Source organism: Elgaria multicarinata, chromosome 18 (genome assembly GCF_023053635.1).
Source record: "Elgaria multicarinata webbii isolate HBS135686 ecotype San Diego chromosome 18, rElgMul1.1.pri, whole genome shotgun sequence".
NCBI lineage: Eukaryota > Metazoa > Chordata > Lepidosauria > Squamata > Anguidae > Elgaria > Elgaria multicarinata.
In genome coordinates this window covers 8,752,605-8,780,158 of record NC_086188.1, presented here as the reverse complement: position 1 = coordinate 8,780,158, position 27,554 = coordinate 8,752,605, and the positions used below count along the sequence as shown (strand labels likewise).

The 27,554-nt window shown below is 45.1% G+C and overlaps 1 protein-coding gene across 1 annotated transcript in view; it reads left to right on the top strand.

Moving 5' to 3' along the window:
- The window catches only part of GALNT9 (polypeptide N-acetylgalactosaminyltransferase 9), a 143,718-nt gene that overhangs the window by 37,688 nt on the left and 78,476 nt on the right, over positions 1 to 27,554 (top strand). Inside the window, exons 3-5 of the mRNA XM_063143739.1 lie at positions 13,741 to 13,907; positions 15,944 to 16,118; positions 24,554 to 24,751. Of these exons, the coding sequence (XP_062999809.1) occupies positions 13,741 to 13,907; positions 15,944 to 16,118; positions 24,554 to 24,751 (540 nt within the window). The remainder of the gene's footprint in view (positions 1 to 13,740; positions 13,908 to 15,943; positions 16,119 to 24,553; positions 24,752 to 27,554) is intronic.

Below are 27,554 nucleotides of genomic sequence, written 5' to 3'. Positions count from 1 at the left end.
ACATGCATTTTTAAAAACCAGAGAACACCATTGCCAAAGTTGGAGAAATACACATTTTGAAGTGTATTGGTGTGTTTGCTTGGAAGTACAAAATTAGCTAACTTTGCATGAAAATTCAAACTGAATGATTATTATTATTATTATTATTAATAATAATAATAATAATAATAATACATTTATTCTTACCTGCCTCTCCATTTTGATCGAGGCAGGGAACAACAGCAAGAATAAAATACATGAAGTACTGATTAAAAACATAGTATACATTTTAAAAACTTCCTAAAAAAAACACACATCCTAAAAGCATCCTAAAATTCCACTGGATAGGCCTGCTGGGAGAGATCAGTCGTTATAGCTTTCTTAAATGCTAAAAGACTGTTAAGTTGACGAATCTCCTCCGGCAGGCATTCCACAGTCTGGGAGCAGCAGAGGAAAAGGTCCTCTGGGTAATACCTGTCAGGCTAGTTTCGGCTGGCTGAAGGAAATTCTTCCCAGAGGACCTGAGTGTGTGGGGTGGAATGTATGGGAGAAGGCAATCCTGCAGGTAGCCTGGACCCAAACCACATAGGGCTTTAAAGGTGATAACCTGGAAACTAATCTCTCCTCCATCCCACCAACTGTCAGAGAAGGATATCACCCTCATATCTTGCTTCACCAATGCTAACCAGAAGCTGTGGAAACGAGGTTGCTGGATTAGCTGGGCCTGCCGCGTGATCCAGCAGGGCTCTTCTTCTATTCTCATGGGATAGAGGAGAGAGAAATAATAACAACGCTGAACCATCAACTGTTTCCCCATCATAACAAGCGCGGTGGCATTTTATAGCTCATTGCATTGTGGTCCCCTAAGAACATTTCCGACAGTTCCCTCCCATCAGTTCAAGAGCGAGAAAAGGCACTCCTATAAATTCCCGAACTGTCATGTTATTGTTATGCTCTGCTGTGCCACTTCAAAGGACGAGTGAGGTAATGGGATGTGGCTGGCCATGAAGCCTGCCTCCATTCCGTCTGTAATGCTTTGATAAGTACATCCCTATTAGGTCTAATTCCTTAGCCCATCGTCTTCCCTTTCAAAACATTTCCTTTAATCGTCTTGGGTTTGGGATCTACCTGCCACAAGCCGGCTGTCTTCCTCTCTCTCTGGTTATTATTTCTGTGTGAATTCTTATGTCAGCTGAAGTTCTGACATATGTATTTCAAAAGGGGGGGGAAGAGTTTAAAGCTAACATGAGATGAAAGAAAAGGTCAGTTTAGTCCACTTTCCTGCTAACTACAGGGTCCAGCCAGATGCCTTTAGGACACTTGTAAGAATGGGAAGAAATTGATTTGGTTTGCATGTTAGTGCAAATTCACCTAACTTTGCACTTTGGAAACAATATTCAGCCCAAAACACAGTTGCTTTTTCAAATTCTCCCGTCTCTTAACTTTGCAATACAGTCCCCGCCCCCAGATAAAAAATGGTAGGTTAGTAAGAGTGGCGTTCATAAATGCATTGTATTAAGAAAATAGGCTTGCATAAAATGGATGCATTACATACAAAAAGCGAAGCTGGCATCAATCTAATTGGAGGGTTGGCTTCAGCACCTTGGATAGTTCCTTTAGAATTCTAGCTGATTCTAACTAAAATTCAGCATGGATTCTTAGCCCCACCAAAATCCAAGCCACCAGCCTCCTCCGCTTTCTGCACTGGTGTATTTCTGTGCATTCTTCACCTCTTGACTCCTGGTTTTGTCCTTTGGCACAAACTCCCGGCTGCCTCTAACAGGTCCCTATAGCCCTGACAGCTCCCAAAAAACAAAGGAACAAGAATGACTTCAGATCTGAATGGGAGATGATACCTACACCAAACATTCCCAAGAAACTAGCATAAGAAGAGCTCTGCTGGATCAGACCAAGGGTCCATCTAGTCCAGCACTCTGTTCACACAGTGGCCAACCAGCCATTGGCCAGGGAACAACAAAGCAGGACATGGTGCAACAGCACCCTCCCACCCATGTTCCTCAGCAACTGTTGCACACAGGCCTATTGCCTTGAATACTGGAGGTAGCACATAACCATCAGAGCTAGTAACTATTGATAGCCTTCTCCTTCAGGAATCTATCCACCCCACCCCACCCCCTTTTAAAGCCATCCAAATTGGTGGCTGTCAATACTCAAATAATGATGTACCACCAAAGAAAAGGCTTCTGCTCTGAATGTTCTGGTCCAATCACATAGTTCAGAGTCATCAAGGAGAGTTTCACTGAAAGTAAGGAGTAGGGATGGGCGATCAATTTGTAATATTTCTTTAACATACTCACCCAATTTGCACTTCCTCTCCCTTTCAGCAAGCTGAGACAGAGTTGCATTCCGAAATCCACATTTTGAGAATTTTGCAATGCAGCTCATCTCGGGGTGGGGGTGGGGGGTGGGGGGTGGGGAGGAAATATACATGTTAGGAAATGCACATTCCATGTGCACAAGGAATGTGTTTATTTGAGAAAAACGTGCACAAAACAGCATTTCTCAGAGGGAAATCCGTACATTTCAAAATGCACACAAAAATCTGTGCATTGAGGCATACATTATGAAAAGTGCATTCTCAACGTACATATTTCATATAGCTTTTGTGTGTGTGTGTGTGGCTGTGTGTGTGTTGTTGTTGTGTTTCTGTGTGTGTTTTGAAACCTTGTGCAGAAATGGGATGGTATGAGCTTGACCTAAAAAAAACTCCCACCGATCTCGGCAAGACCGACATGGACCAATTTCCCCATCTCTAGTAAGGAGCTGAACATGAAAGAATTTCGGCTCATGCATTTATAAAGCAGCTGGCTCAGGCCATCTGGTCTGTTGAATGCTGACTGTGCATGCAAAGAATCTCATTTTTGCATTATGAGCAAGAAAATAACTTTTTTTGTTGGGGGAGAAAATAGTGCTCAGTTCGTGATTCAGCCGGGCATTATTGAGTCAGAACATTTATACATCGAACCAGGTAATTGCAGACCTTGGCATTGTTGCTAAGCAGTCTGGGGATTGGGTCAAAGACCAAATGAACCCTGTGTAAGACAACCTAGTGAGGAAATCAGAGGCAGGCAGTCCATTAGGGTTGTTCTCAGCTGTCAGAAGGTGTACAGATGTACCCTGCAATTGTGCCTGGAAGCACAGCTTTTGAATAGTTTAGGTGGCAGCAATGTATGTATGTGTGTGTGAGAGAGACACAAGGCTAATCCAATTGATATACTGTTGGGACATGATGGGGGTGTTGCCAGCATACGTGAAACCTGCAGTCAGTAAAGTCAAGGGTACAAACAGACTGGGGGTCTTTCCATTCAGCCGGGAAATACTGCAGATTTAAGGATGGCCCCTATTTGGGAGGCTATCTTTCAGATCTAGCTTTACTGCAAGTATAGAGGCCTTAACTTACTCGACATTTTTTTAAAGGACTTTCCAGTAGAGATGTTCTGCTTAAATCATTTTGGGGGGGGGCACTGTGATTGCTTCCTTGCAAGCCCTGGGCAGGGAATGGGGGGTAGATGGAGAGGGAGGTTGCCTCTTTTGAGAGTTCTCCATGAGCTCATGCCTATTCTCAAAACGCTGCTTGGGTATTGAAGCATGGGGGTGAGCTTGCGGCAATGGGTAGCCTAAACCAGTAGTCTTCAACCAGTGGGTCGCGACCCAAAAGTGGGTCATGAGATCAGTCCAAATGGGTCATGGCAAAGCTGTTGCTGCCATGTTGGGTAATTGTGAAATTGTGAGAGTGGGTCCCGCGTTGCAGGTTGGGTGTTCGAGGTGAGTCTTGGGTCCGGAGCAGTTGAAGATCACTGGCCTAAACAACTGCACCACATTGCTGTTGATTGTGTCCTGGCTTGCTGGTCCCAGATTAGCTACTAGAACATGATGGAAGAGGAGGAGGAGGAGGAGGAGGAGGAGGAGGAGGAGGAGCTATATTCCTCAGCAGTGTCAGAACTGGACCACAGGCCACAGCCTAAGATGAACCAGACAGCCAGTGTGGTTTAGCGGCTAGAGTGTTGGATGGGAGATCCAGGTTCCAGTCCCCACTCAGCCATGGAAGTTCACTGGGTGACTTTGGGCCAGTCACAGACTCTCAGCCCAGCCTACCTCACAGGGTTGTTATTGTGAGGATAGAAATGCAGAGGAGGAGGCTTATGTAGACCGCCTTGGGTTCCTTGGAGGAAAAAGGGTGGGATATAAATGTAATAATAAATAAACCAGGAACCATGGGACAAGCCTATAGTCAGCACCAAATGGTAAGTCAGAACCAAAAGATAGACCAGGATACAAGGAGCAAGCCAGGATTTGGGACAGAAGAACAACCAAGGATACAGGAATATGCCAACGCTTAGAAAGTCTTTGTTGCTTCAGCAAGGTTCAACTGGAACAGGAAGTCCTTTACACTCCTTCCTGTCCAGGGGGAATCCAACAGCCAGGATGGGTGGGCAGTCCAGGGCCTGTAGGTGTTTTGGTGAGAAGCTGCCACCAGCACTTCAGTGGTTTACCACATAGGCAGCGGTACACAGGTCCAGCCACATGTGTCAAGCAAGTCTCGTGTTCCAGCAGGGTGGGAACTCCACCTTTTCACTCCCATTTGTGTTTGCATTCCGGATTCAAAGCAGAACAAGTTCTGCCGATTTGTGAACTGGAACAAAATTCTTGCACATCGCTACCTGCAAATGGCTGCACATTCTGTAACGCACAGCCTGTTCCCACCACCTGTTTACTCAGGAGCAAATCCCACTGAGTCCAATGGGACTTCTCTGCAAGACATTTGCCTCAATTGCAGCCCGAGAGTTTGCCACTGCTGCAGAAAGATTAGACACTTTTATTGGGAGGATTATGTAGCTTATTGCTTTAAAGATAATTGTTTGTTTCCTCCTGCCTGGGGTGCTTGGGTTTTCACGAGAGAGTATTTGCTTGACTATTTATGAGCGAGTATTTGCTTGACACACATTTTCTATCTGCGTAGTTCTTCTCGGTGTGTTAGAACCCACGCAGTTGAGACAAGGAACCAACGAAGGCAGGTCAATGCCAGAGATGATTACAGTCACTCCCTTTCCCCAGGGAGCCCTGGGAAATGTAGTTCTGCAATGGGTCTGGGGAACTCTAGCAGAGAATTCTCAGTAACTTCACCAAACTGGCTGGCAGAGTCTCTGTAGGGTTTAGGCTATGTGGGGATGCTGGGGATTGAACCTGGGACCTTCGGCGTGCAAAGCAAGTGCTCTACCATTGAGCTATGCCTGCTATGGATTGGCGTCTCACACTGCCCTGCCTTTCAGTTGGAGCCAGGCTGAACCTTTCCGCCTAGTTGTTTTTGCCATTTCTGCCATCATTCCCATGAGCATTTCAGGAAGCATGGTCCATGTGGGAGGCGGCATAAAGCCTCCCATTGCTGTGAGTGGATGGAAAGACTTGTTGGACATCAACAAGCTGGACATCAGGACATCAACAAGCTGGACATCAGGAAAAACTTTCTGAGTCTTACAGCAGTACGACAATGGAATCAGTTACCTAGGGAGGTTGTGGGCTCTCCCACACTAGAGGCATTCAAGAGGCAGCTGGACAACCATCTGTCAGGGATGCTTTAGGGTGGATTCCTGCATTGAGCAGGGGTTGGACTCGGTGGCCTTTTAGGCCCCTTCCAACTCTGCTATTCTATGATTCTATGATTCTATGACTTTTGCGGTTATTGTTTAAAGCAAGGAGGAATATTTGACTACATTGCAAAGTTAAGTAAGATAAGCATTCCCCCTCATTGATGTTCACCCACCCCTAGATGGTCCTGCCCATCACTGGATCTAGCCGTGCCCACTGCCACATGCAGCCTTCAGGAACGGACGAACAAACAAATTACCAGCAGATAGGGCGACCCTATGAAAAGGAGGACAGGTCTCCTGTGACTTTAACAGTTGTATTGAAAAAGGGAATTTCAGCAGGTGTCATTTGTATGCCTGCAGCACCTGGTGAAATTCATCCCAACAGCTAAAGCTGCAGGAGCCTTGCCTAGCATGACCAGATACAAAAGAGGGCAGGGCTCCTGCAGCTTTAACTGTTGGGATGAATTTCACCAGGTGCTGCAGGCATACAAATGACACCTGCTGAAATTCCCTTTTTCAATACAACTGTTAAAGACACAGGAGACCTGTCCTCCTTTTCATAGGGTCACCCTGCCAGCACCCTTCTGCCACCAGTGGTAAATTTGGACGCACAGGCACTCATCACATAGCCACACCTCCAAGGACAGTCCAAAAATGCAGCTAGTTGTGTTGATCCATATCTTCAAAGCCGCTGTGTTAGTTTTTGTCTTCATCAGGAGTGGTGAATGGATCTTAATTTCCCATTTGAGACCAAGTCACCTGCAATACTTCACACTACCACATGGGACCACATATCATTGTTGGGGGAAAATTCATTTCCTCCTATATTCTGTGAGGATTACAGCTAAACTCAGAGGGAACAGGGGATTCGGGGGGGGGGTTGGTAGGTGATGTCAACACCCCTGCTAATAATAATAATAATAAAAAAGTGCTGGTGCTACTTTCCTGTGACCTCTGGATCCTTTGCATTACTTTCCACCCACTCATCCACCCATACTCAGGGATGGATGGCCCTGCAAAAGTGGGGCTGATATTTAGCCCACCTTTCAATATCTATAGAGTTCCTTGCAAAATAGGAGCTCAGTCATTTGGCTTGGTTCCTTTCAGCCTTGGCCTTGACTCCTTTAGCTTACCAAGAGGCAGTGACCTGCTGAGTAAATTATACATAACGCTCGCACATCGAGGTACCTAAAATATTAATTTTCTTCACACTGTAACAGCATTAGCTGAACAAGCAAAAACTAACAAAACAGCAACGAAAACCCAGCACCTAGAGGAAAGTTTTACTGCATCTCTCCTCAGCCCACGTAAGGATGTCAGAGAAATGTGTTTGGGGGTGTAGTTTGATGGATTTTCCTAGGTTCCCCTGCCACCAACTTTGTTCTGCTTTCCATTGCAGTCCCCAACTTGGTCTGTAGCAAATCAAGTTTTGGGGGGGTTTTTTTGCAGATTTTCTGGGTGTTTCATACATATTTTTTTTGGTGCAGGTTCTGCCATTTATACAAATTTCTGAGCAATTTGCTCAATTTACAGCCAAATGTGCACAAATTTGGCTGTTGTTTGGGCAAATTGCTCAGAAATTTGTGCAAATTGTAGCACCTGTGGCGGAAAATGCTAAAAAAAAAGGGTCCTGGCATTCAGGGAACAGGCTGCAGCTTGGTTTTCAGATGCAAATTGAGTCTCATACACACTGTGGAATTCGGTCAAGTTAAAAAAAAGAAAAGAATGGGAGTTCCCACCAACTGGCAGCCCTAAGTCTACTTCCTTCTGTGATGAATGCTGCCAGGGACAGAAAAGGTTAAGATCTCCACCGAAAGTTCTCAGTGGTCCCCAAATGGTTCTGCCTGAAGGGCAAAACCTTTGAAAATGCAAGAGCTTTGTTTTCATTTCATAGAATCATAGAAAAGTAGAGTTGGAAGGGGCCTATAAGGCCATTGAGTCCAACCCCCTGCTCAATGCAGGAATCCACCCTAAAGCATCCCTGACAGATGGTTGTCCAGCTGCATCTTTGAATGTCTCTAGTGTGGGAGAGCCCACACCCTCCCTAGGTCATTGGTTCCATTGTTGTGCTGCTCTAACTGTGAGGAAGTTTTTCCTGATGTCCAGCCAGAATCTGGCTTCCTTTAACTTGAGCCCATTATTCTGTGTCCTGCACTCTGGGAGGATCGAGAAGAGATCCTGGCCCTCCTCTGTGTGACAACCTTTTAAGTATTTGAAGACTGCTATCATGTCTCCCTTCAATCTCCTCTTCACCTGTCCATCTTTCAGTTCATCATTCATTTTGTTGTGCAGAAATCAGCAAAACACAACCTCATGAAAGTGATCCAAACACCACCTCAAAGCGACTGCTAATTCCAATTAAAATCTTCTGGGAGGGCAGTGTCCATTGGGAAAATCAGCCAAGGCAAAAGATTAACACACATACCCTTGAGCCATGGGGCCAATTTTGCATCTTATTCGGGGGTTAGTTTATTTGTTGCATGTTTTGCATTATTTATTTATTTATTTATTTTCCAGTGCAGGATTCAAATAAATGCAAATAAAAGCTATGAAGTTCCTAGTTCATAGCCCTCCTAGATTCTCACAAATTCACAACCCCCCTTTTTTTCTTTTGGCATAGGGTGAGAGAGAAGCACCATTCTGTGGTGCTGGATTTTATCAGAGGTTGAAGAGAGTCCCCTGTGAAATATGCGAGAGGCCATTAAAACAGGGGAGCAGTTTGTCAAGTGTTCTTATGCTTCTTTCCAGAGTCAGAACCCGTTAGGGGAAGCCAGAGTGGCAAATAATTGAATTTTCTCCCCAGCTTCTGTCTCTTCCTCACACGTTGCTGCATGAATGCCTGACAGGAGAGGCTTAATGAAATCCCTAATGAATTTTGCAGTGCTCCCAACACCTAAAGTGAGAATGCCTTGCTCATTTGAGTACAGCACAGTTCTATATAGCACAACCACTACTTCTTATTATATCATTTAACAGTCCTATCTGGACTTCTTGGTCAGTAAACTGAAACTACATGTAATGGCTGTGGCAGAAAGAGTCAGAGGGGTGAGCTAGCAAGACCACACCATCAGCTTGGACACACTGCTGTTTGCCTTCTCCCTACTTTGAACTGATTCCATCGGCACACATTCAACCTGGCTGCATCACAGGAAGAGGTGAGACAGTGAGTTGCTTTCCTTACATCTAATTGCAGGGGGAGAGGTGAGCTAGCAAAGCCCACTACCTCGGCTCAGCTGGGATGCACTTCTATTTGGCCACGCCCCTCCCAGAATGACCTCCATCCACAACCACTCCTTGCAACTAAGAATGTCATGGTATTTCAAGAAGAGAGGGGATTCCAGTGGACTCCCCCCTCATTCACCTTCCAGACCCCCCTCACCGAGCCTCTGCCCCATTTACCAAGTGCCGCATGGTCTGCAAGCACCCAGTGACCGCCAGTCCCCTTAGTGAGCTGCCATTTTGCATAAAAATGGTGGCATGGGTTTTCTGGGAATGTAATATTGCATAAATGGGCCTTTTGTAACTGCCATTTACTCAACATTACATTCCTGGAGAAACCTGAGCTGCCATTGTTACGCATAATGGCTAGGGCTGTGCTCCGCTCTGATTCGGATTGTGAATCTGGAGTGAAGCGACCCGATCCACCTCTGCCAAAGGCAGATCTGGATCAGATCGGGAGATCTGCGGATCGAGGCAAAGTGGTTTGCCTCCATCTGGAGCTCTGAACGCAGGTAAGTGGGGGAGGGGCTCACCTGGCACCAGGTGAGTGACAGTCTGTGCAGTGACGGCCACAGAGCCAGGTAAGGGGGCAGGGGGGAGGGGGCTTACCTGTGTCTATCGCAGTCCAGTGCAGGCTTCAACTGAGGCCCAGGCCTCGAAGCAGAAGCAGGCCATGGCAGGCCTCAGTTGAAGCCTGCGCTGGACCGCAATGGAGGCAGGTAAGTGGGGGGGAGGGGGGCTTACCTGGTTCCATCACCGCCACCACCACAGACCATGCAGCAACACCAACGGAGCCAGGTAAGGGGGCAGGGCTAAGGGGAGGGGGCTTATTTGGCCCCCATTTAGTCCCCCCTTCCCCACTTACCTGCCTCCACTGTCCACTGCAGAGGCAAGTAAGTAAGGAAGGGGGGGCAAAATCTTGATCCGCCCCTCCGCATCTCCCTCTGTGGAGTGGAGTGGGGGAGGGTCGAATTGACCCGAAGCAGTTCGGGCCCAATTCGAAAGTTCCAGATTGGGGGGGGTGTCCGTGCACAGCCCTAATAATGGCAGCTCGCTAAGGGAACAAGCAGTCCTGCTGTCCTCGCTGGGGGCCTGTCAGGTGCTCCACTGGCTTATCCCTACTTGCAACAGAACTTTATAGGAGCTATTTAAGGTGCTGTATCCTATCCTCCCAATAAACACAACACCTTGGATAGCTCCTTTAGAGTTGTGGCTGATTCTGACTCAAGCTTGGTTCTTACTCAGCGTCACCAAAATCATAGCCACCAGACTCCATTTTCCCTCTCTCTCTCAACATACTGCAAGAACCGAGGGTTTCTCTCCTGTAGACGTCCTGCATGACACTCACTGGTCCATTGTCCATAGCGGTGGTGTGGGTGAGTCATTTCAGACTCTGGTGGTCTCATTTGGAGAGGGGTTTAGATGGCCTTGCGTATTACTTCAGCTGTGAAGCACACAAGTAAAATTTCTCTTCCCCCACTCCAACTCCCATCCCCTGCTTTACAACTGCTTCTACGTTCCTTCCATGTCAGAACATCTGAATGGGACACATTCATTGGGGAAGGAATGCAGGGTAGCTTCTTTCTGATACCCTGATGTCCTCATCACCTGCCAAACTCTGGGTGGCCATTTGGCTCCAAGGTCCTGCCCTAGCTGCACCACCAGTCCAAATGCTTTTCATTCAAGCTCAGTAGATCAGTGGAGACTCCAGGAAGTTCATCAAGTACATGGCAAGTTCTTCCAAGGATCTGGAGACCACCTGAGTCCACACTTCTGCCTCTTGCTTGGGAAGAAAGACATCTTCAGCTTGCATTGTCTTTCTTGCTCTCCTCATCAACAAGCACTTACATTATCTCATTAGCTCTGCATCATGCGGGTTTATTATTCCACTCCTTTGTTTTTCTCTTGCAGGATTGTGGGGGGAAAGGTTCATTACTCAGTGGGGGGAAAGGCCATGGTATACAGTCATTAACATTTTCCCCAGGAGCAAGAACAAATTCTAATTAGGTTGGTTAGGAAACATAAAATTGAGACAGAAGGTTTGCCTGCAAAAATTCGGCAGCCGTGGCGTAGATCTGTTCTGGAGTCAGCACTTGTCCTTGCTGCTGGGGAAGTATCGAAGATCAAGACTTTCAACCATGTCCTCATACAATTAGATGCTGGACTCAACTCCTGTTGAGGGAGAGGAGGTGGGGAAAGAGGACAAGGCCTGGAGCCAGGAGAATGAATCTCCTACTCGGTCCGTGGTGTTGATGTGGAGATCATTGAATAAGTCTTACCCAGAAGCCTTTACAGCAGGGGTGGAATGAAGGTTGGTCTGAATCTACTGGTACAGACTCTGGGTCATTTGTAGTTGACCAACAAGGATTTCTGACTCCCACTAAATGCCTTTCCCCTGCCCTAGATTTGTGCAAATTTGCACAAATCCCCCCTCACAATACTTTTAAAAAACACTCTGTAAGTCTGTGAAATCCTAATTTGCACTTCCTGAACTAATACACAAACTACAACGCAGTTATTCTTCAGTATTCACACTTTTCTGAAAAAGTGAAATAGTGGGGTGGTTTGCCAGGGAAGGCAACGGCAAACCACCCCGCTATAAGGCCTACCAAGAAAATGTCAGCAAAAGCTGGCATCCCTCCAAGAGTCAGTAATGACTCAGTGCTTGCACGAGAGGTTCCTTTCCTTTCCTTTCCTGAACGTTGTAGTGCCATTCTCCATTTTTCTTTCTTTCTTTTAAAGCATCCCAAAATGCTTAGATTAGAGGAATGTGCACACCAAATTTATTTATTTATTACATTTTTATGCTTCCCATTATCTGTGGGAATACACTGTGTGTATTAGCGTTATATTATTTACAGTTGCTTGCAAAAATGCATAGCATAGGCAAAACTCTTTCACAAATACGTATAGTAGAGAAATACATGCAAAGATGTCTACAGATTATCATGGGTTTTTTTTAAAAAAATGAGCAAATTGATGGGGAAATGGGAAGAAATAAAATTATGTTTCGAAAAAGGAGAAAGGGGGTGAACCCCAAATTGACCAGTCCATACATCCCTACTGTCAGTATCCCATTTCTCATCAAGTTTTATTTTTAGGTGTCATTGAGAGATGTTTTACATAAACATAAAATGCCATAGACTGCTTTGGGGTATACATAATTCTCTTGCCGAAGTCAAAATGGTCACAACAAGGACATGGGCCTCATTAACAGCTTCTCTGAACATTTCAACACATTGAGCCTAGGAGTGAGTTTGAAAATGGATTGCTCCATGATCCCCCATCTCCATCCCTTGGCAGACGGCCAGGGGTTACCTGGTAGCCAAACATGTCTTTCCTTCAGCCCCCTGAAGATAAATGGCTAATGGTTAAAAAAAATGTGATCGTTATGTTGAAGTCATGAGCCAGGAGGTCAGTGAGTTTGACAAGAGCAAGGAAAGTCATTTCCTGTGGTATCATTAGCTTTATTTTAGAGAACAGTGCCCGTAATTGCTATGGTAATTGGACAGTGGATTTGCCTGTGAGAGCATGTCGGCTATTTTTGACGTTAATTTCTATGCAAGGGATGCAGTTGGGAATTGACTTTTATTATGAGGTGTGTTGCAGGAGACATAAAGAAAGCTCCGCTGAAGCTGAGCAAAGACCCATCTAGACCTGCATTCTCTTTCCAGTGTGGTGAACCACCCGCCCCACTGGGAAGTCCATAAATTTTATTTATTTATTTATTTATTTATTACATTTTTATACCGCCCAAATGCTAAAGCTCTCTTGGCAGTTCACAAAAATTAAAACCATAAAGAGCGTAAAAAACAACCAACAATCTAAAAACACAAATACAAAATAAAAAGCACAACCAGGATAAAACCACACAGCAAAAATTGATATAGGTTAAAATATGGAATTAAAACAAGGTTTAAATTTAAGTTAAATTACATGTTAAAATACTGAGAAAATAGAAAGGTCTTCAGCTGGCGACAGAAAGACTGCACGGTAGGCGCCAGGTGAACCTCTCTGGGGAGCTCGTGCCACAGCCGGGGTGCCACAGCAGAGAAAGCCCGCCTCCTAATAGCCACCTGCCTCACTTCCTTTGGCAGGGGCTCATGGAGAAGGACCCCTGTAGATGATCTTAATGTCCAGGCAGGCACATATACCTGGCCCCAAGCCGTTTAAGGTGAATGTTAGTACCAGCACTTTGAATCGGGCCCAGACCTGGACTGGCAGCCAATGAAGTTGTAGAAGGACTGGCGTGATGTGGTCTCACTGGCCAGGGACTGTAATGATTGTGTGCTGATTGGGTTAATTGACTTGAGTGAGTGTTCTAGTGATTTGTATAAATGCATTCACCTGACATGGGAGAGGCAGTTTTTGTATGTATCGTGACGCACTTGAAATAAAGGTTATTCTTCTTTATGCTGGCTGTAGGAAGTTCTTCAGATATATGAAACCATAAATACTACAGGACGTTACGGCCATCTTCCATGAATTTGAATTTTTCACAGCTGCAGCAGAATGGATTTGTGCTTTCGTGAAGCAATCCATCACGACCCAAAGGTCTCTTTCCTGGCAAAATATTCGTCCAAATTTAGATTATTTATTTATTTTTATTTATTTATTACATTTTTATACCGCCCAATAGCCGAAGCTCTCTGGGCGGTTCACAAAAAGCTCTCTGGGTGGGTCTTCACTGTCCTGCATGCAATCGGTGCCATGAATGTGGATATAGCCCAGTGAGATCACCAGTCATTTTCAACATCGCAGTGGCTGAGAAAAGTATGTCCTGTTTCGCAGGCGATTTCAAGGCCAGTTCATATGGGTGAAGCAGCCATGAAAAGCAGGTGTCTCCGTTGGCATGGGCAGCATAAGCTGAAAGCTGAGATGTTCCTTGTGCCACATGCTCAGTCGGTCTAAGTTCTCCCTTTGTCCTCTCCAGATGCAAACAGATGTCCTACTCTGATGACCTCCCCCAGATCTCGGTGGTCTTTATTTTTGTAAACGAGGCTCTGTCTGTCATCTTGCGCTCGGTGCACAGCGTCGTCAACCACACTCCATCTCACTTGCTGAAGGAAATCATTCTGGTGGATGACAACAGCGACAATGGTGAACATTTATAACACCTGTTTGTTTTCTGGATTACTTGTTTGTTTTCCTGTTTCTTACTAGGTGTGCGTTTGCTTTGTCCATAATGAGAGAAAGCTGTTGAATGAAAACAAAAGCAATGCGAGTATCTCTAAGGGATGTTTTACTCATGGTATTGTTATTATTTCCAACATGGAGATGGTGTACAAACCATGTACTCTACAGAGATTTGGGAAAGGGTTATAGCTCAGAGCATGCAAAAGTTCTGAGGTTCAATTCTGAGTAGCTCCAGGTAAGGTTAGATGAGACTGTTGTCTGAAAACCTCAAAAGCTACTGCCAGCCAGTATAAACCACCCGTCCCCAACCTAGTGTCATCTAGATATTTTGGACTACTAGTTTTCTTGATTATTGGCCATGTTGGCTGCGCCCAATGGAAATTGAAGTCCGAAACATCTGGAGGGGCCCCCACCCCACTGGAGAAATCTTCTTCAGACGAGGAGCTAGAGCTTCCAAAGAAAATCAACTTCAAGAAGCAGCCCATGCCAGAAGATTAGGAGGAGCCTGGGGCCTTGGCAGACTTAGCCATGGGTTCATTTCCATAAAAGGAGAGGGACTCCACTTATGAGACACAGGCTAGCCCTTGAGAGTGTCAGAATCCCAAGTAGCAGAGCAGAACAACCCCTGTGGGAAGGAGCATCCATTTGCAAAGGAAGGCTCCTCATGAGTAAAGGGCTGCTTATAATTATGGCCCTCCTCATAAAGAGTTCTTCCAGAACCTTCTGATATGCTGCAGCTGAGTTCTGGGTGGGACTCTGGAATCTCCAGCTTATATATTCTGAGTTGAGATGTGGTGCTTGCTGAAACAATATCAACTTCCTAGTACCTTGAAACCTTACTTCTCCTTGGGCTAGTCTCTTGTGCTGCTGACTCCTCACAAAGCCCTGCTTTTGGACTGCTCTTTTTCCTGGACTGGTAATATTCTGCTTTCATGTTTTGTGTACTTACTGACTTTGCCAAACTGATTTTCCCCTGGTTTGAAAACCGAGCTGAGCCCAACCCAGCCATACCAAGACACCAGTTTGAAGAATGTTGATATAGACCATCAGTGGGCAGCATGTAGCCTGCGCATGATCCCCACACTAGTTTTGAAACTTTTAGCACTCTATAGTGCTGTGGACTTCCCTCCTTCCTTGTGCTTGTTGGATGGATGGTCAGCAGGCAGACCACCCCCAGATCTCCTTCAGCCACCCATCCCTGGTGAGCTAGATGGAACAGTGGCTGCTTCCTATGTACCCCTGAATTTATTTATTTATTTATTTATTTATTACATTTCTATACCGCCCAATAGCCGGAGCTTTCTGGGCGGTTCACAAAAATTAAATCCATTCAAAGTATAAAACAACAGTATACAACAGTATAAAACCATAATATAAAATACAATATAAAAGCTCAACCAGATAAAAACAGCAGCAATGCAAAATTACAAATTTAAAACCATGTTATTTAAAATTTATAGATTGTTAAAATGTTGGGAGAATAAAAAGGTCTTCACCTGGCGTCTAAAAGCATATAATGTAGGTGCCAAGCGAACCTCCTTAGGGAGCTCATTCCTCAGCCGGGGTGCCACAGCAGAGAAGGCCCTCTGAATTGGGCTGAGATATTGTTGGGGAAACAACGCGACTTATTACATGTGCAAAAACACACAATTTTTCATTATCTGGTATAATTCCATTTAAAAAAAAAAACACCAACCATGATTTTATTGATATTGTTCTAACACCTCAACCCATTTCCTTCTGGGATACTTACCACAGAAATAGCACGCACACACACACAAAGCCAATATTAAATTCTGTTTTTTTCAATCTATTATTAACTTGAGGGTGGGAGGGGGCAGGAGGGGATGGACCTAAGTATTTAATAATTAGATTGGTCTGATTAAATTATCCGCCTTTGGGCCATTGTTCCTGAGAAATATTTCCCCAAGGAGAATGAGATTTCAGTGAAATGCCATAGGCCATGTATAATCCCAATCAAATCTCTTTGCTTCTTACAGTTGAGCTGAAGTTTAATTTGGACCAGTACGTCCATAAGAGATATCCAGGGCTGGTGAAAATTGTCCGCAATAATAAACGGGAAGGCCTGATCCGAGCCAGAATCCAAGGGTGGAAAGCCGCGACGTCCCCGATCGTTGGATTCTTCGATGCTCACGTTGAGTTCAACACTGGCTGGTAAGGTGTTACGATCATTAGGACGTGGGCAGAAGAAATGACGTGATGGTGGTGTGTTGGGGGCTAAGCAATGGACATTGAGAGAAAATCTGCATTAGAATGGTTTTAGCTCGCAAAACACGTGAGCATACCCTGTTCAAAGTCCAAAACACATATGTGACGTATCTTACTACTCGAGCAGAAAAGGAGACACAAAGGAAGCTGAAGGCTCCTGCAAGCCTCCTCTTAGCTTGATGATTATACCAGGGGTGCAGGACCCCTGGACCACCGAGCCTCCCCCATCTGACCTGCTGAATCTCCCAGGAGTGGGGTTTGGCCACCATGTCCGCCCCACTTGGAGAATCAACCTTCAGAGGGAATCCCTGATCTCATTTAGCTACAAGCCTTCCAGGGCTTTGCTCATACCCAATTTTTGTGTGTGTTGGATCCAGTTTTAGACCTACTTGTCCTATTGAAATCAATGGGACTTTCCATTGATTCTTAGGGGTCTACTCTAAGTATAACTAAATCTGACTCCAACTTGGAGAATCTGCCCTCAGAGGGAATCCCTGCTGTTATCTCTGATCTCATTTAGCTACAAGCCGTCCAGAGCTTTGCTCATACCCATGTCAAATTTGTGAACTGCCCAGAGAGCTTCGGCTATTGGGTGGTATAAAATGTAATAAATAAATAAATAAATAAATTTCATGAGTTGGATACAGCTTCAGACCTACTTGTCCTGTTGAAACCAGTGGGACTTTTCATTGATTTAAGGGGTCTACTCTAAGTATAACTAAATCTGACTCCAACCCCATATATTAGCTTTGTGAGCTTTTCTCTGGAACGTGTTCTTAGTGCAAGACTATTCTGAAACGTCAGAATAGTAATGAAGAGAATAGAGCTTAAACATTGAGTATGTGCAGGGTGCTTTTCTCTCAAGACTAGCTATAACCAACCCTAAATATTTCATAGGATTAAGCATTCTAGAGTGTGTGTTTAGACTTCTTTATTAGCATGAGGACTAGAAGTTTGCTTTGTTGTTGCTGTTTTAAATAAGGGCATCTGAACACTCATGTTTTACCTTGTGGCACTAGCTTTATTGTTAGATTCAATGAGAGCCGGTGTGGTGGCTAAAGTGTCAGACTGGGAGTCGGGAGATCTGGGTTCTAGTCCCCGGAGGAGGAGGAGGAGGAGGAGGAGGAGGAGGAGGTATATTCCTCAGCAGTGTCAGAACTGGACCACAGGCCACAGCCTAAGATGAACCAGAGATCCAGTGTGGTGTAGCGGCTAGAGTGTTGGATGGGAAATCCGGGTTCCAGTCCCCATTCAGCCATGGAAGTTCACTTGGTGACTTTGGGCCAGTCACAGACTCTCAGCCCAACCTACCTCACAGGGTTGTTGTTGCAAGGATAAAATGGGGAGGAGGAGGAAGATTATGCATGCCGCCTTGGGTGCAATACAATACAATGTTGCACTCTGTGGATGCTCAGAAACAAAGACCACAGAGACAACTGTGGTAGGGACTAAGGGGAGAAACAGGACAGAACAGAGCAAGAGAATTCTGTCGTAACGCACCTCCCACAATGTCTACATCCTCCCCTGTCTAAGGAAAGTATTGAGGAGTTGCAAATTTAGACATTAAGTATTTACCATTAATACGTTTCAGGAGTAGGCTTTGAGGATTTGCCTTATGATTAAAATGGGTTCCTGAACAAGGAATTCATTAGAGCATTTAGTAAAAACAAACAAACCGAAAACGGCACAGATGGGGATTTTGCTTCAATGGCCGATCGATAGAGGACCTTGAGCTGATGCTGAGGGTATTCTGTGCTGACATTTTTATTACCATGGCTGCTGTGATGACAGTCTTTGAAATGTTGTCTGCAGACTGAGCAAAATGTCTGTCTCCTGACAGCTTCATTCCAATTCCTGCAACCTAGGCTTAAACCACACATTCCATTGGAGTTCTGTGATCATAGAATCATAGAATAGCAGAGTTGGAAGGGGCCTACAAGGCCATCGAGTCCAACCCCCTGCTCAATGCAGGAATCCACCCTAAAGCATCCCTGACAGGTGGTTGTCCATCTGACAGATGACCTGTCCTTCCATGTTTCTTTTCAACTATGCCCGTTCTAGAGACTTCCTCTTTGGTTGGGGATGAAACTAGATGAGCTTTCATGAGCTCAGCTCCCCAGACTCTCTTCCATCTTTCGCTAGTTGGCCCGACTTGGCTTGTTACCAGTTGGGCCAACTAGCACATTTTGGGTGTTTGGGGGATTTACGTAAATCACAGCTACAATTTGCATCAAGTTGCGTAATCTGCTCGAATCACAATGGCAATTTGCACGAGTTATGCAAAATCGCCCAGCTGCAGTTGTGATTTGCGCTACTCTCTATTTGTGCGAACTATGGCTGAAAAATGTGGGGAAAGTCTCTAGAAATTCGGGAGACCATGTGGCTCAGCTCCGAAAGTCATGTGGCTCTACTTGTGAGTTGACGTAAGGATGGGTGAAAGAGCGATGCTTCAGATCGCCAGGATTTTTCGAATATTGTCTTGCAGAAGGTCCCATGTTAAATCCCTAGATGTCTGATCTGGAGTGGGAATGTGTCCTATCTGCCCATGATTCTTTACCAGTCAGTGTAGAAATTATTGCTGTAGCTGGACCAGTGCATGGACTCTGTAAAAGGCAGCTTCCTCTTGTGCCTGCAAATTGCCCTTGCAGACGTTGTTTGGCTTCAGATCTTATCAGCCCCAGCTAGAACACCCAATGGTAATGGATGATATGAGGTCTTCCCCACTGTGGAAAGGCCATAGCTTTGTGGTAGAGTATATGCTTCCCACTCAGAAGGTCCCAGGTTCAATTCCCAGCTTCTTCAAGTAGTGGGGCTAGGAAAGAATCCTGCCTAAAACCTTGGAGAGCCACTGCCACAAGATGTAGTGATGACCAACAAGTTGGTTGCTTTTAAAATTGGGTTGGATAAATCCCTGGAGGAGAAGGCTGTCAGTAGCTACTAGCCCTGATGGTTGTGTGCTGCCTCCAGTATCCAAGGCAGCAAGCCTACGTGCAACAGTTGCTGGGGAACATGGGTGGGAGGGTGCTGTTACATCATGTCCTGCTTTGTTGGTTCCTGGTCGACAGCTGGTTGGCCACTGTGTGAACCGAGTGCTGGACTAGATGGACCCTCAGTCTGATCCAGCTTAGCACTACTTATGTTCTCATGTTCTGGATTGTGATCTACCATATTTTGTGATCTACCAGTTTGGTGTACTTGCTAAGGTTTCGGACTGGGAGTCGGGAGATCTGGGTTCTAGTCCCTACTCGGCCATGGAAACCCACTGGGTGACGTTGGGCCAATCACAGACTCTCAGCCCAACCCACCTCACAGGGTTGTTGTGAGGATAAAATAGAGAGGAGGAGAATTATGTACACCGCCTTGGGTTCCTTGCAGGAAAAAGGCGGGATATAAATGCAACAAATAAATAAAAATAAATAAATATATTATTGCATTTATATCCCACCCTTTTTTCTCCAAAGAACCCAAGGCAGCATACATAATCCTCCACTTCATTTTACCTTCACAACAACAACCCTGTGAGGTAGGCTGGGCTGAGAGTCTGTGACTGGCCCAAAGTCACCCAGTGGGTTTCCATGGCCAAATGGGGATTAGAACCCGGATCTCCTGACTCCCAGTCCAACACTTTAGCCACTATACCAGCTCTCAATATTTCTACTCTCAAGCCAGATATCACCCATCCTATCTCTATGCATCTGATTCTTCCTACCTCAATGCAAAACTTCCCATTGATCTGAAACTAATTTTGTCTGATAGGAAGTGAGCAGTATTCCCTTGCCCTTGCCACTACTTTTTTATTTTTTATTTTATTTTTTGAAAGGGCTGCAGAAGCACAAATAGCCCTACTTATACTCTCATTGTTCCCCATAATGAAATCTGATCCCTCTTGTACTGGAAGCCGCATAACTAGAGCAAGATGATTTATGGAGTTGCCATGGAGCTATGCAAAGTGTGTGCTGGAGGAGGGCGAACTCGCGGCCTTAGAGGGCCATACTCAGCTGTACTAAAGCAGGGGGAGGATTGGTGATATCCAATATGACAGCTCTACCAGGCATCAGAAATGCGTCCTTTGATAAAGGGTTTGAGCGTCTTTGCTTTGCGTCTCAAAGAAACGGAGCGCACCGCATGACTGCTCTTTGAGGAAAGGACGTTGGCTTCAATCATCGGGCGCCGATGCAGCCGTCATGCTGGGTACCGTTTTATGCTAATTGAGGCTTCCCATTTTGCCAATAGATGTTTCCAACAAAAGGGGATACAAAATCGCAACAGCCCTATGAGAATGAGCTTGGATTTTCAGCTCTTTGCCAATGTTATGGACTGTGTATATTTCAGGAGCTCTGATTAGGACAGGCAGGCAGAAGTAGGGAGCTTATTCTGTGTGGACTCTACCCACCTACCGTGCCATGTGTCCAGGGATTTGCTGGTGGTAATGATGTGACTGCCTCTGCTGATGTGATTGGCTGAGCTGCCCTGAGTCACAGAATGGTGGGACAGACGGAAGGGAGTCATTCTGGCTTCCATAGGCTGAGTTGCTGAGACTCTAAAGCAGGGATGGGTGATTTCTGGAGATTTCAGATGTCAAGTCCCATCATCCCTGGTCATGGGACACGCCGTGTGGGGCTGATGGTCTGGTGCATCTGGAAGTCATGTGCATGAAGTGGATGAGAATTTTCTTTCACTTCATTTTTGATGAGAACTTCCCAGAGATCTTCCTGTCAGGGAGAGAAAGGACTTGAGATTTCTTTTATTTTTTAAAATGAACCGGCGGAGGGGAGAGGGAAAGCAAAACTGACAGATGCGGATGACAGAATCAGCAAGACTGGTACTCATTGAGGTTCTCTGAGTTCCGCCTTGAATCTCCATCTACCTTGATCCCATTCCCGAATGTGAGCCTTTTATTCAAACAAAAGACATGCACATTTTGGTGCACTTAAATAATAATAATAATAAAAATTCTGCCCCACCAAATGTGCTCATTTCCTCCATTGACTGAAATGTGAAAAAGTCCCCCTGCCCAAAAGCACATTTTAAAGGTGTTCACACAGTGCACTCCTAGATGGGCCTACTCGGGAGCAAGCCCTATTGAGCTCAACGGAAGTCATTCCTGGGCAAGGGAGCATCAGAATGCAGCTTGAAAGAAATCCCCCCCACCATGCCTGACTTACCTTTATGGGGGAAGGAGGAACGAGTCCCACTTTTTGCATGTGTCCAACAGTTTGTGTAGACTGAGGGATGTGGCTTGTGAGATGATATTAGTCCATGGAGTCCCACGCTCAGCCTCTTTGCTTTCCATCTCTCTCTCTCTCTCTCTCTCTCTCTTCTCTCTGTCCCTCCTTCCTTGTTATCAGCGTAGGTGTTGCTGGTACCATGTTGGACCTGGCTAGAAGCACGACTCACCTTCTCTGCATCATTGCCGAGCAGTTGTGTTGTGGGGGGGGGAGACATAATAAATATTTATTTATTGACTATTATATTTTTATTCTGCCCAATAGCTGAGGCTATCTGGTCAGTTCACAATTAAAACCGTAAAAGGCAACAGATCAAAAGGTATAGATGTTAACCAAAATAAACCCAGCGGCGGTTCCAGCCCAGGGAAAGCCTGCGCGAAAAGAATTGTCTTCAGGAGGCGTTTAAAGGATGTTACATTTTTCGCCTCCCAAACTGGATGGGGGGGAGGGAGAGGGGGGTTTCTCAGCGCTGCTGAGCGCTCTTTTCCCTTTGATGCCTCCATGCCCCTTAAAGCAGCTGTTTTCACAAGAGAAGATGCCCGTCAGATCAACTCTCTGCCCACAGTGCGACTTATCAGTGCGACTCTCTGATGTGTATTTCTGCACTAACAATACAGAGGATGCCTCCCTGCAGCATCAGTGACAACCCCCGAGGGCTCTTCCCGCAGGTGGCTTTTGCTTGGCGATGATATACCCCAAGGTGACTTCTTTCCATCTGCCCCCCACCCCAATAAGCAAGTCACAACAGGCAAGGCCTCCTCTTCGAGGTAAACAAATTAACAGGGTGTCATTAATGACGCCTACATCTGTTGCTGGGTCTTCAGGGCTTTGATGATCTCGGCAGAAGCAGCGTCTGTGCGTGCACAAACTCGACGCCTGCATGCATATGTCCTGCAGAGAGCATTCATGGCAATGATTGCTACTTACTGGGGTGATGGAGACATGTGTGTTGTTGACAGAGGCAGGAGGAGTGTACATCTCTGGTACTGGAGGGGGGTTTACCCCTCCACGTTTTACCGACGCCTGCAGCATGACAAGCCAGTTTACTTAAGAAGAGCCAAGGAAAAGATGCTTTCTGCCAAATCGTGTTGTGGGTTGTTGTTGTTTTATTTCTTGGAGCGTGTCCAGATCTTCTCACTGGAAACCACCCGCCCCCCCATCTTTCAAAGGCTGAGAATCACATCACTCTGATCTTTTCTAAATAGCATGAGCTGGGAGCAGGAGTTTTTTTTTATTTTGTATGCTAGTTTGACAGGTTTTGTTCTCTCCACAAATTGTCACCTTTTGACTAATGTGGTGTGGAGAGCAGAAATGAAATGAAATGAAATAAATCTGAGCAGATGTCTGTTATCTGAACAAGGTAGGGGGGAAATAGATAAAAGCCAGATATTGTTGGGTCTTGGGTGTTTGGGTTATTTGAACAATATATTGCATGTGCACATGCATGCTTCAGGTATCGTATTTATCAGGTGCATTTCCTATTTGGCTTCACCAGTCATGGTAACTCACGTTATAAATATCTCCTTTTGGGGAATGCCTTCTTAAAACTTGAGTTGCTAGAATAGTCATCAATTCTATTCCACTTTTTCTCCACATAGTCATAAATGCCTCTCCGCTCCCTGACTATTTTTATTCTCGTCCTTGCGTTAGGTTGAGAGCAAATGCATGGTTGAAGTTCATCCAGGCAAGTTCATGGATGAACCTGATTTTGAATCCAATACTTTCACCCAGCCTTCCCCAACCCAGTGCCTGTCGAGTTCTAGACTTCAGTTCCCATCTGCCCCAGTCAGCATCGTCCTATAGTCAGGAATGGTGGGAGTCATAGGTCAAACCACTTGGAGGCCACCAGGTTGGGAAAGGCTGCTCTAACCACTGCACCACATTGCCTCTATTTAAAGAAAGATGGTATTCTGCAATGTTCGCCCATCCCTACCTCTGATCCATGTTTGCATTCAGGATAGTGAATTAAGCATTTATGAGTGCATAATGAATCGAAATTCTCATACATCCTTAGATACAATGTTGCCAGATTGGTCTACTTGTCTATCTGGGCTCAAACTTGGAAACAGCTCTCTGGGGTCTTCAGCAGAGGTCTTCCCCATCACCTTCTATCAGATCTTTTTAATTATTATTTTTTATTTATTATATTTCTATACTGCCCAATAGCTCAAGTTCTCTGGGTGGTTTAGAAATGCCAGGGATTGAACTTGGCACCTTGTGCACACAAAGAAATTTGTGGCTACGATTTGCACAAGTTGCTATTTGCAGACATTTTAAAAGAACCTGAAAATCCACAAACTGGCCCAACTCAATTCCAACTCATTGGAATGCAGGCCGAAGTGGGGTGGGTGAGTGGGAACTGATGAAAGAATGGAGAGCTGCACCCTCTGGACCAAGTCCTCTGACATCCCGACATCCCTACTTGTGTTTATTTACAAATGTACGAGTTGGAAGCCCAGTTTTGATTCTCCAACGGATGCCCCCCAAATACGTCAAGATTTCTAGGAGAAAAGTTGGCATCCTTCCGGAGAAGATGCTCAGCTGTCTGCCCTTTTCTCAGGTTGTCTTTCTTCAGAATTGCATTTTCTTCACATGCACAGCTTGGTGAGATTCTCCCCAGCCAAAAGAGGCGGGGGGAAAGAAATACATGCCCCCTTGTCCAAATAATTCTATCCTTCCAGAACAGTCTCTGTGGACGTTGCCTTAGCCATTATTAACAGAACCTACTGAGATCCACCAGCTAATATATATATTTTTATATTATGGTTTTATACTGTTGTTTTATACTTTGAATGGTTTTAATTTTTGTGAACCGCCCAGAGAGCTCCGGCTATTGGGCGGTATAGAAATGTAATAAATAAATAAATAAATATTATCCCTAACGAAGGGAAGGTACTTGGGCCACTTTTTCAAAATTGTTAACAAATTCAAGGCCCTGACCAGGTATTCCTCAGGCAACTTGAAAACCCATTTATGGGCATCTTAGAGCCAAGAACCACCATGTTGGAAGGTACACCAAGAAGTCATCCAGCATAACCACAAAGCATTAACTCTCTCTCTCTCACTCACTCACTCTCTCCCCACCCCCAACAAAATGCTCTCTCTCACTCTCACTCTCTTAAAATATATAAAAAATCTCTTTGTTGTTTACAGGGTGGAACCAGCGCTTACGCGGATCAAAGAAGATAGGAAACGGATCATTCTCCCAGCTATTGACAACATTAAGTACAACACTTTTGAAGTGCAGCAGTATGCCAATGCTGCCCATGGCTACAACTGGGGACTCTGGTGTATGTACATAATCCCACCGCAGGACTGGCTGGACAAGGGAGATGAATCTGCACCCATCAGGTGAATCTCTGCAATTATCATTGCTTTGTAGTTAAACGTAAGAACATAGGAAGTGCCCTGCTGGATCAGACCAAGGGTCCATCTAGTCCAGCAGTCTGTTCACACAGTGGCCAGCCAACTGTTGACCAGGGACCCACAAAGCAGGACATGGTGCAACAGCACCCGCCCACCCATGTTCTTCAGCAACTGGTGCACCCAGGCTTACTGCCTCAGGTACTGGAGGTAGCACATAGCCATCAGGGCTAGTAGCCATTAATAGACTTCTCCTCCAGGAGAAGTCACAGTGATGACCTCAATGACTCCCAAGATGTGTTCCATGAGATGCATCCATCACTATACCAGGAATGGGGGATGCTGCTGATGATGATGATACATATTTCCATGTATATCAGATATGGAAATAATATTTATTGTAGAGTGACTACTGTTTAGGAGCACTTTTCTTGCACAGTTTTGTTGGACGAATGGTAGTTGGCCATTAATGACTGTGCAGCTGATATGCATCAGTTGTATATTGTAAATAAATAAGGTTACTTCTTACTATTCATCACTGTAGGTATATTGCGTAGTTGTGTGCTTTGGGCACTTTGTATATATTCATTCTCTCACCACCAACATTTCCCTCTGCAACCCTGCTTTGTTGGAAAATGTCATCTTGGAGCCAGGCTGGGGGTAAAGCAATCCGAGGGTGGAGAAGGAGTGGAGCTCCTCACCTCCTCTCTGCTACTTTTCACTTGCATAATGTCCTTCATTCACCACCTGAGCTTTGCACGCTAGAATTGCCCAGGACTAGGAAACCCATCTTTGCCTCCTTCTACCTTTACTCAGAGCTGGGAGCATTCCATCTCAAGCACTCCTACTTCAACCTCCCCCCTCCCCTTCAACATTAGAGCCACCTCCACGCCTAAGCAAAGGTTCATAAAGGATGCAAATGGCTCTCCGACGCACCTTTCCTCTTATCGCCGCCGACCAGAAGGACGCGGTGGCATTCACTTTATTTATCGCTGAGCCGCTTCTGCCTCTTATCGGCGACCTTCTGCTCTTTGTGAAGCCTCAATATGCAGACAGGTAATTGCTCGGGAAATCTTAACGCTCCTTGATAAACCCAGCCCGCTTTCCCCTTTCAAAGAGCAGCTGTTATTTCATTGTACATTCACTCTCTGTTTTGCTATTGATTCCCATGAAGGGGGAAGGGAGGGGGGAAAGAAAAATGCACCTAAGCTTCAATTTCACAAATCTGTATATTTTTCATCCTCTCTTTTTTCCTGATTTGCATGCCTGTTTGCTGTTGAGATGGGTGCTGCTCCAGGACACAAATCCTTCTTTTTTATATATACCTTCAACTCCATCAACCTCCTCTCCCTCTGTCGCCTTCTCTGCTTCTCAGGGCAGAGACCCATAGTCCTGCGTTGATATCATCATTCACATTGGAGTAGTAGTTGAATAAATAAATAATAATAATAATAATAATAATAATAATAATAATAATATAATGGGTTTGAATTAACAGTACATCATACTGTTTGCAAAGTAAAACTGAGACAAAATGCACCACCAATTCATTCACAGTTGGTTAACTGCAGGAGGGTGTTCATTTTTTTGTAGAGATTTAAGACTGTGAAAGTTTTGGAGGTCACCTGGGTGTTTGATGCCCCCTCCCCTTTAAATGTGTTTTTTGTCAAAGTCTCAAGTGGTGATCCCTCCCTATTCGTCCCCCTCCTACATTACCTCTGAGAATGATGTAGCATCATTTGAGGAATCATGGTGAATTTCCCCCAAAGTGCTCTGCTGCTACTTATGGGTGGCAAAAAAGGAAGAAGAGAAGCAAATATCTTCCCTGGAAACATTTACCAATCACAGCGTTTTTTCTTTCCCATTCCCAAATGTCAAAAGTTTGCAGAAATCAAACTTGTGGCATTGTGAGTGTGTATGTGTGTGTGTGTGTGGGGGGAATTTGCAACAATTGCACAGAATTGCACAACGTTCAGCCATAATTTCTGCAATTATTTTAAAATGGAAGTCTGCTAACTTGCCCAATTAGCTGCAGACTGAGTTGGGCTCCACAGCAAAAAAAGAAAAAGGATTGAAGTCAGTGGCTTGGTTAGATTTCTAACCAAGAAAAGCTTGTTTGTTTATTTATTTATTTATTTATTTATTACATTTTTATACCGCCCAATAGCCGAAGCTCTCTGGGCGGTTCACAAAAATTAAAACCATCATAAAACCACCAACATGTTAAAAGCACAAATACAAAATACAGTATAAAAAGCACAACCAGGATACAACCACACAGCAAAATTGATATAAGATGAAAATACAGAGTTAGAACAGTAAAATTTAAATTTAAGTTAAAATTAAGTGTTAAAATACTGAGGGAATAAAAAGGTCTTCAGCTGGCGACGAAAGGAGTACAGTGTAGGCGCCAGGTGGACCACTCTGGGGAGCTCATTCCACAACCGGGGTACCACAGTGGAGAAGGCCCTCCTCCTAGTAGCCACCCACACCCACACACCCGAATGGATTCCTCCAACATTCATAATTTCAATGGGTCTACTCTAAGCATGACTAAATCTGGATCCGTCTCATCATCTACAAAAGCTCTTAAGAAAAAGACCACTGGCCTGTAGGACGATTCCTTTTCTATCCTCCTGCTTCGTCTGTTGATGGAGTACTCTGTTGCATTTCATTATCAGCCATTCCAGGAGGCATTAGTCACCTGTCTCCAGCCAGGCTCATCCCTACCTTGAATTTTATCTCCTCATACCAGCAGGGACCTGTTAAAGCAAAACATACATTTCTTGCT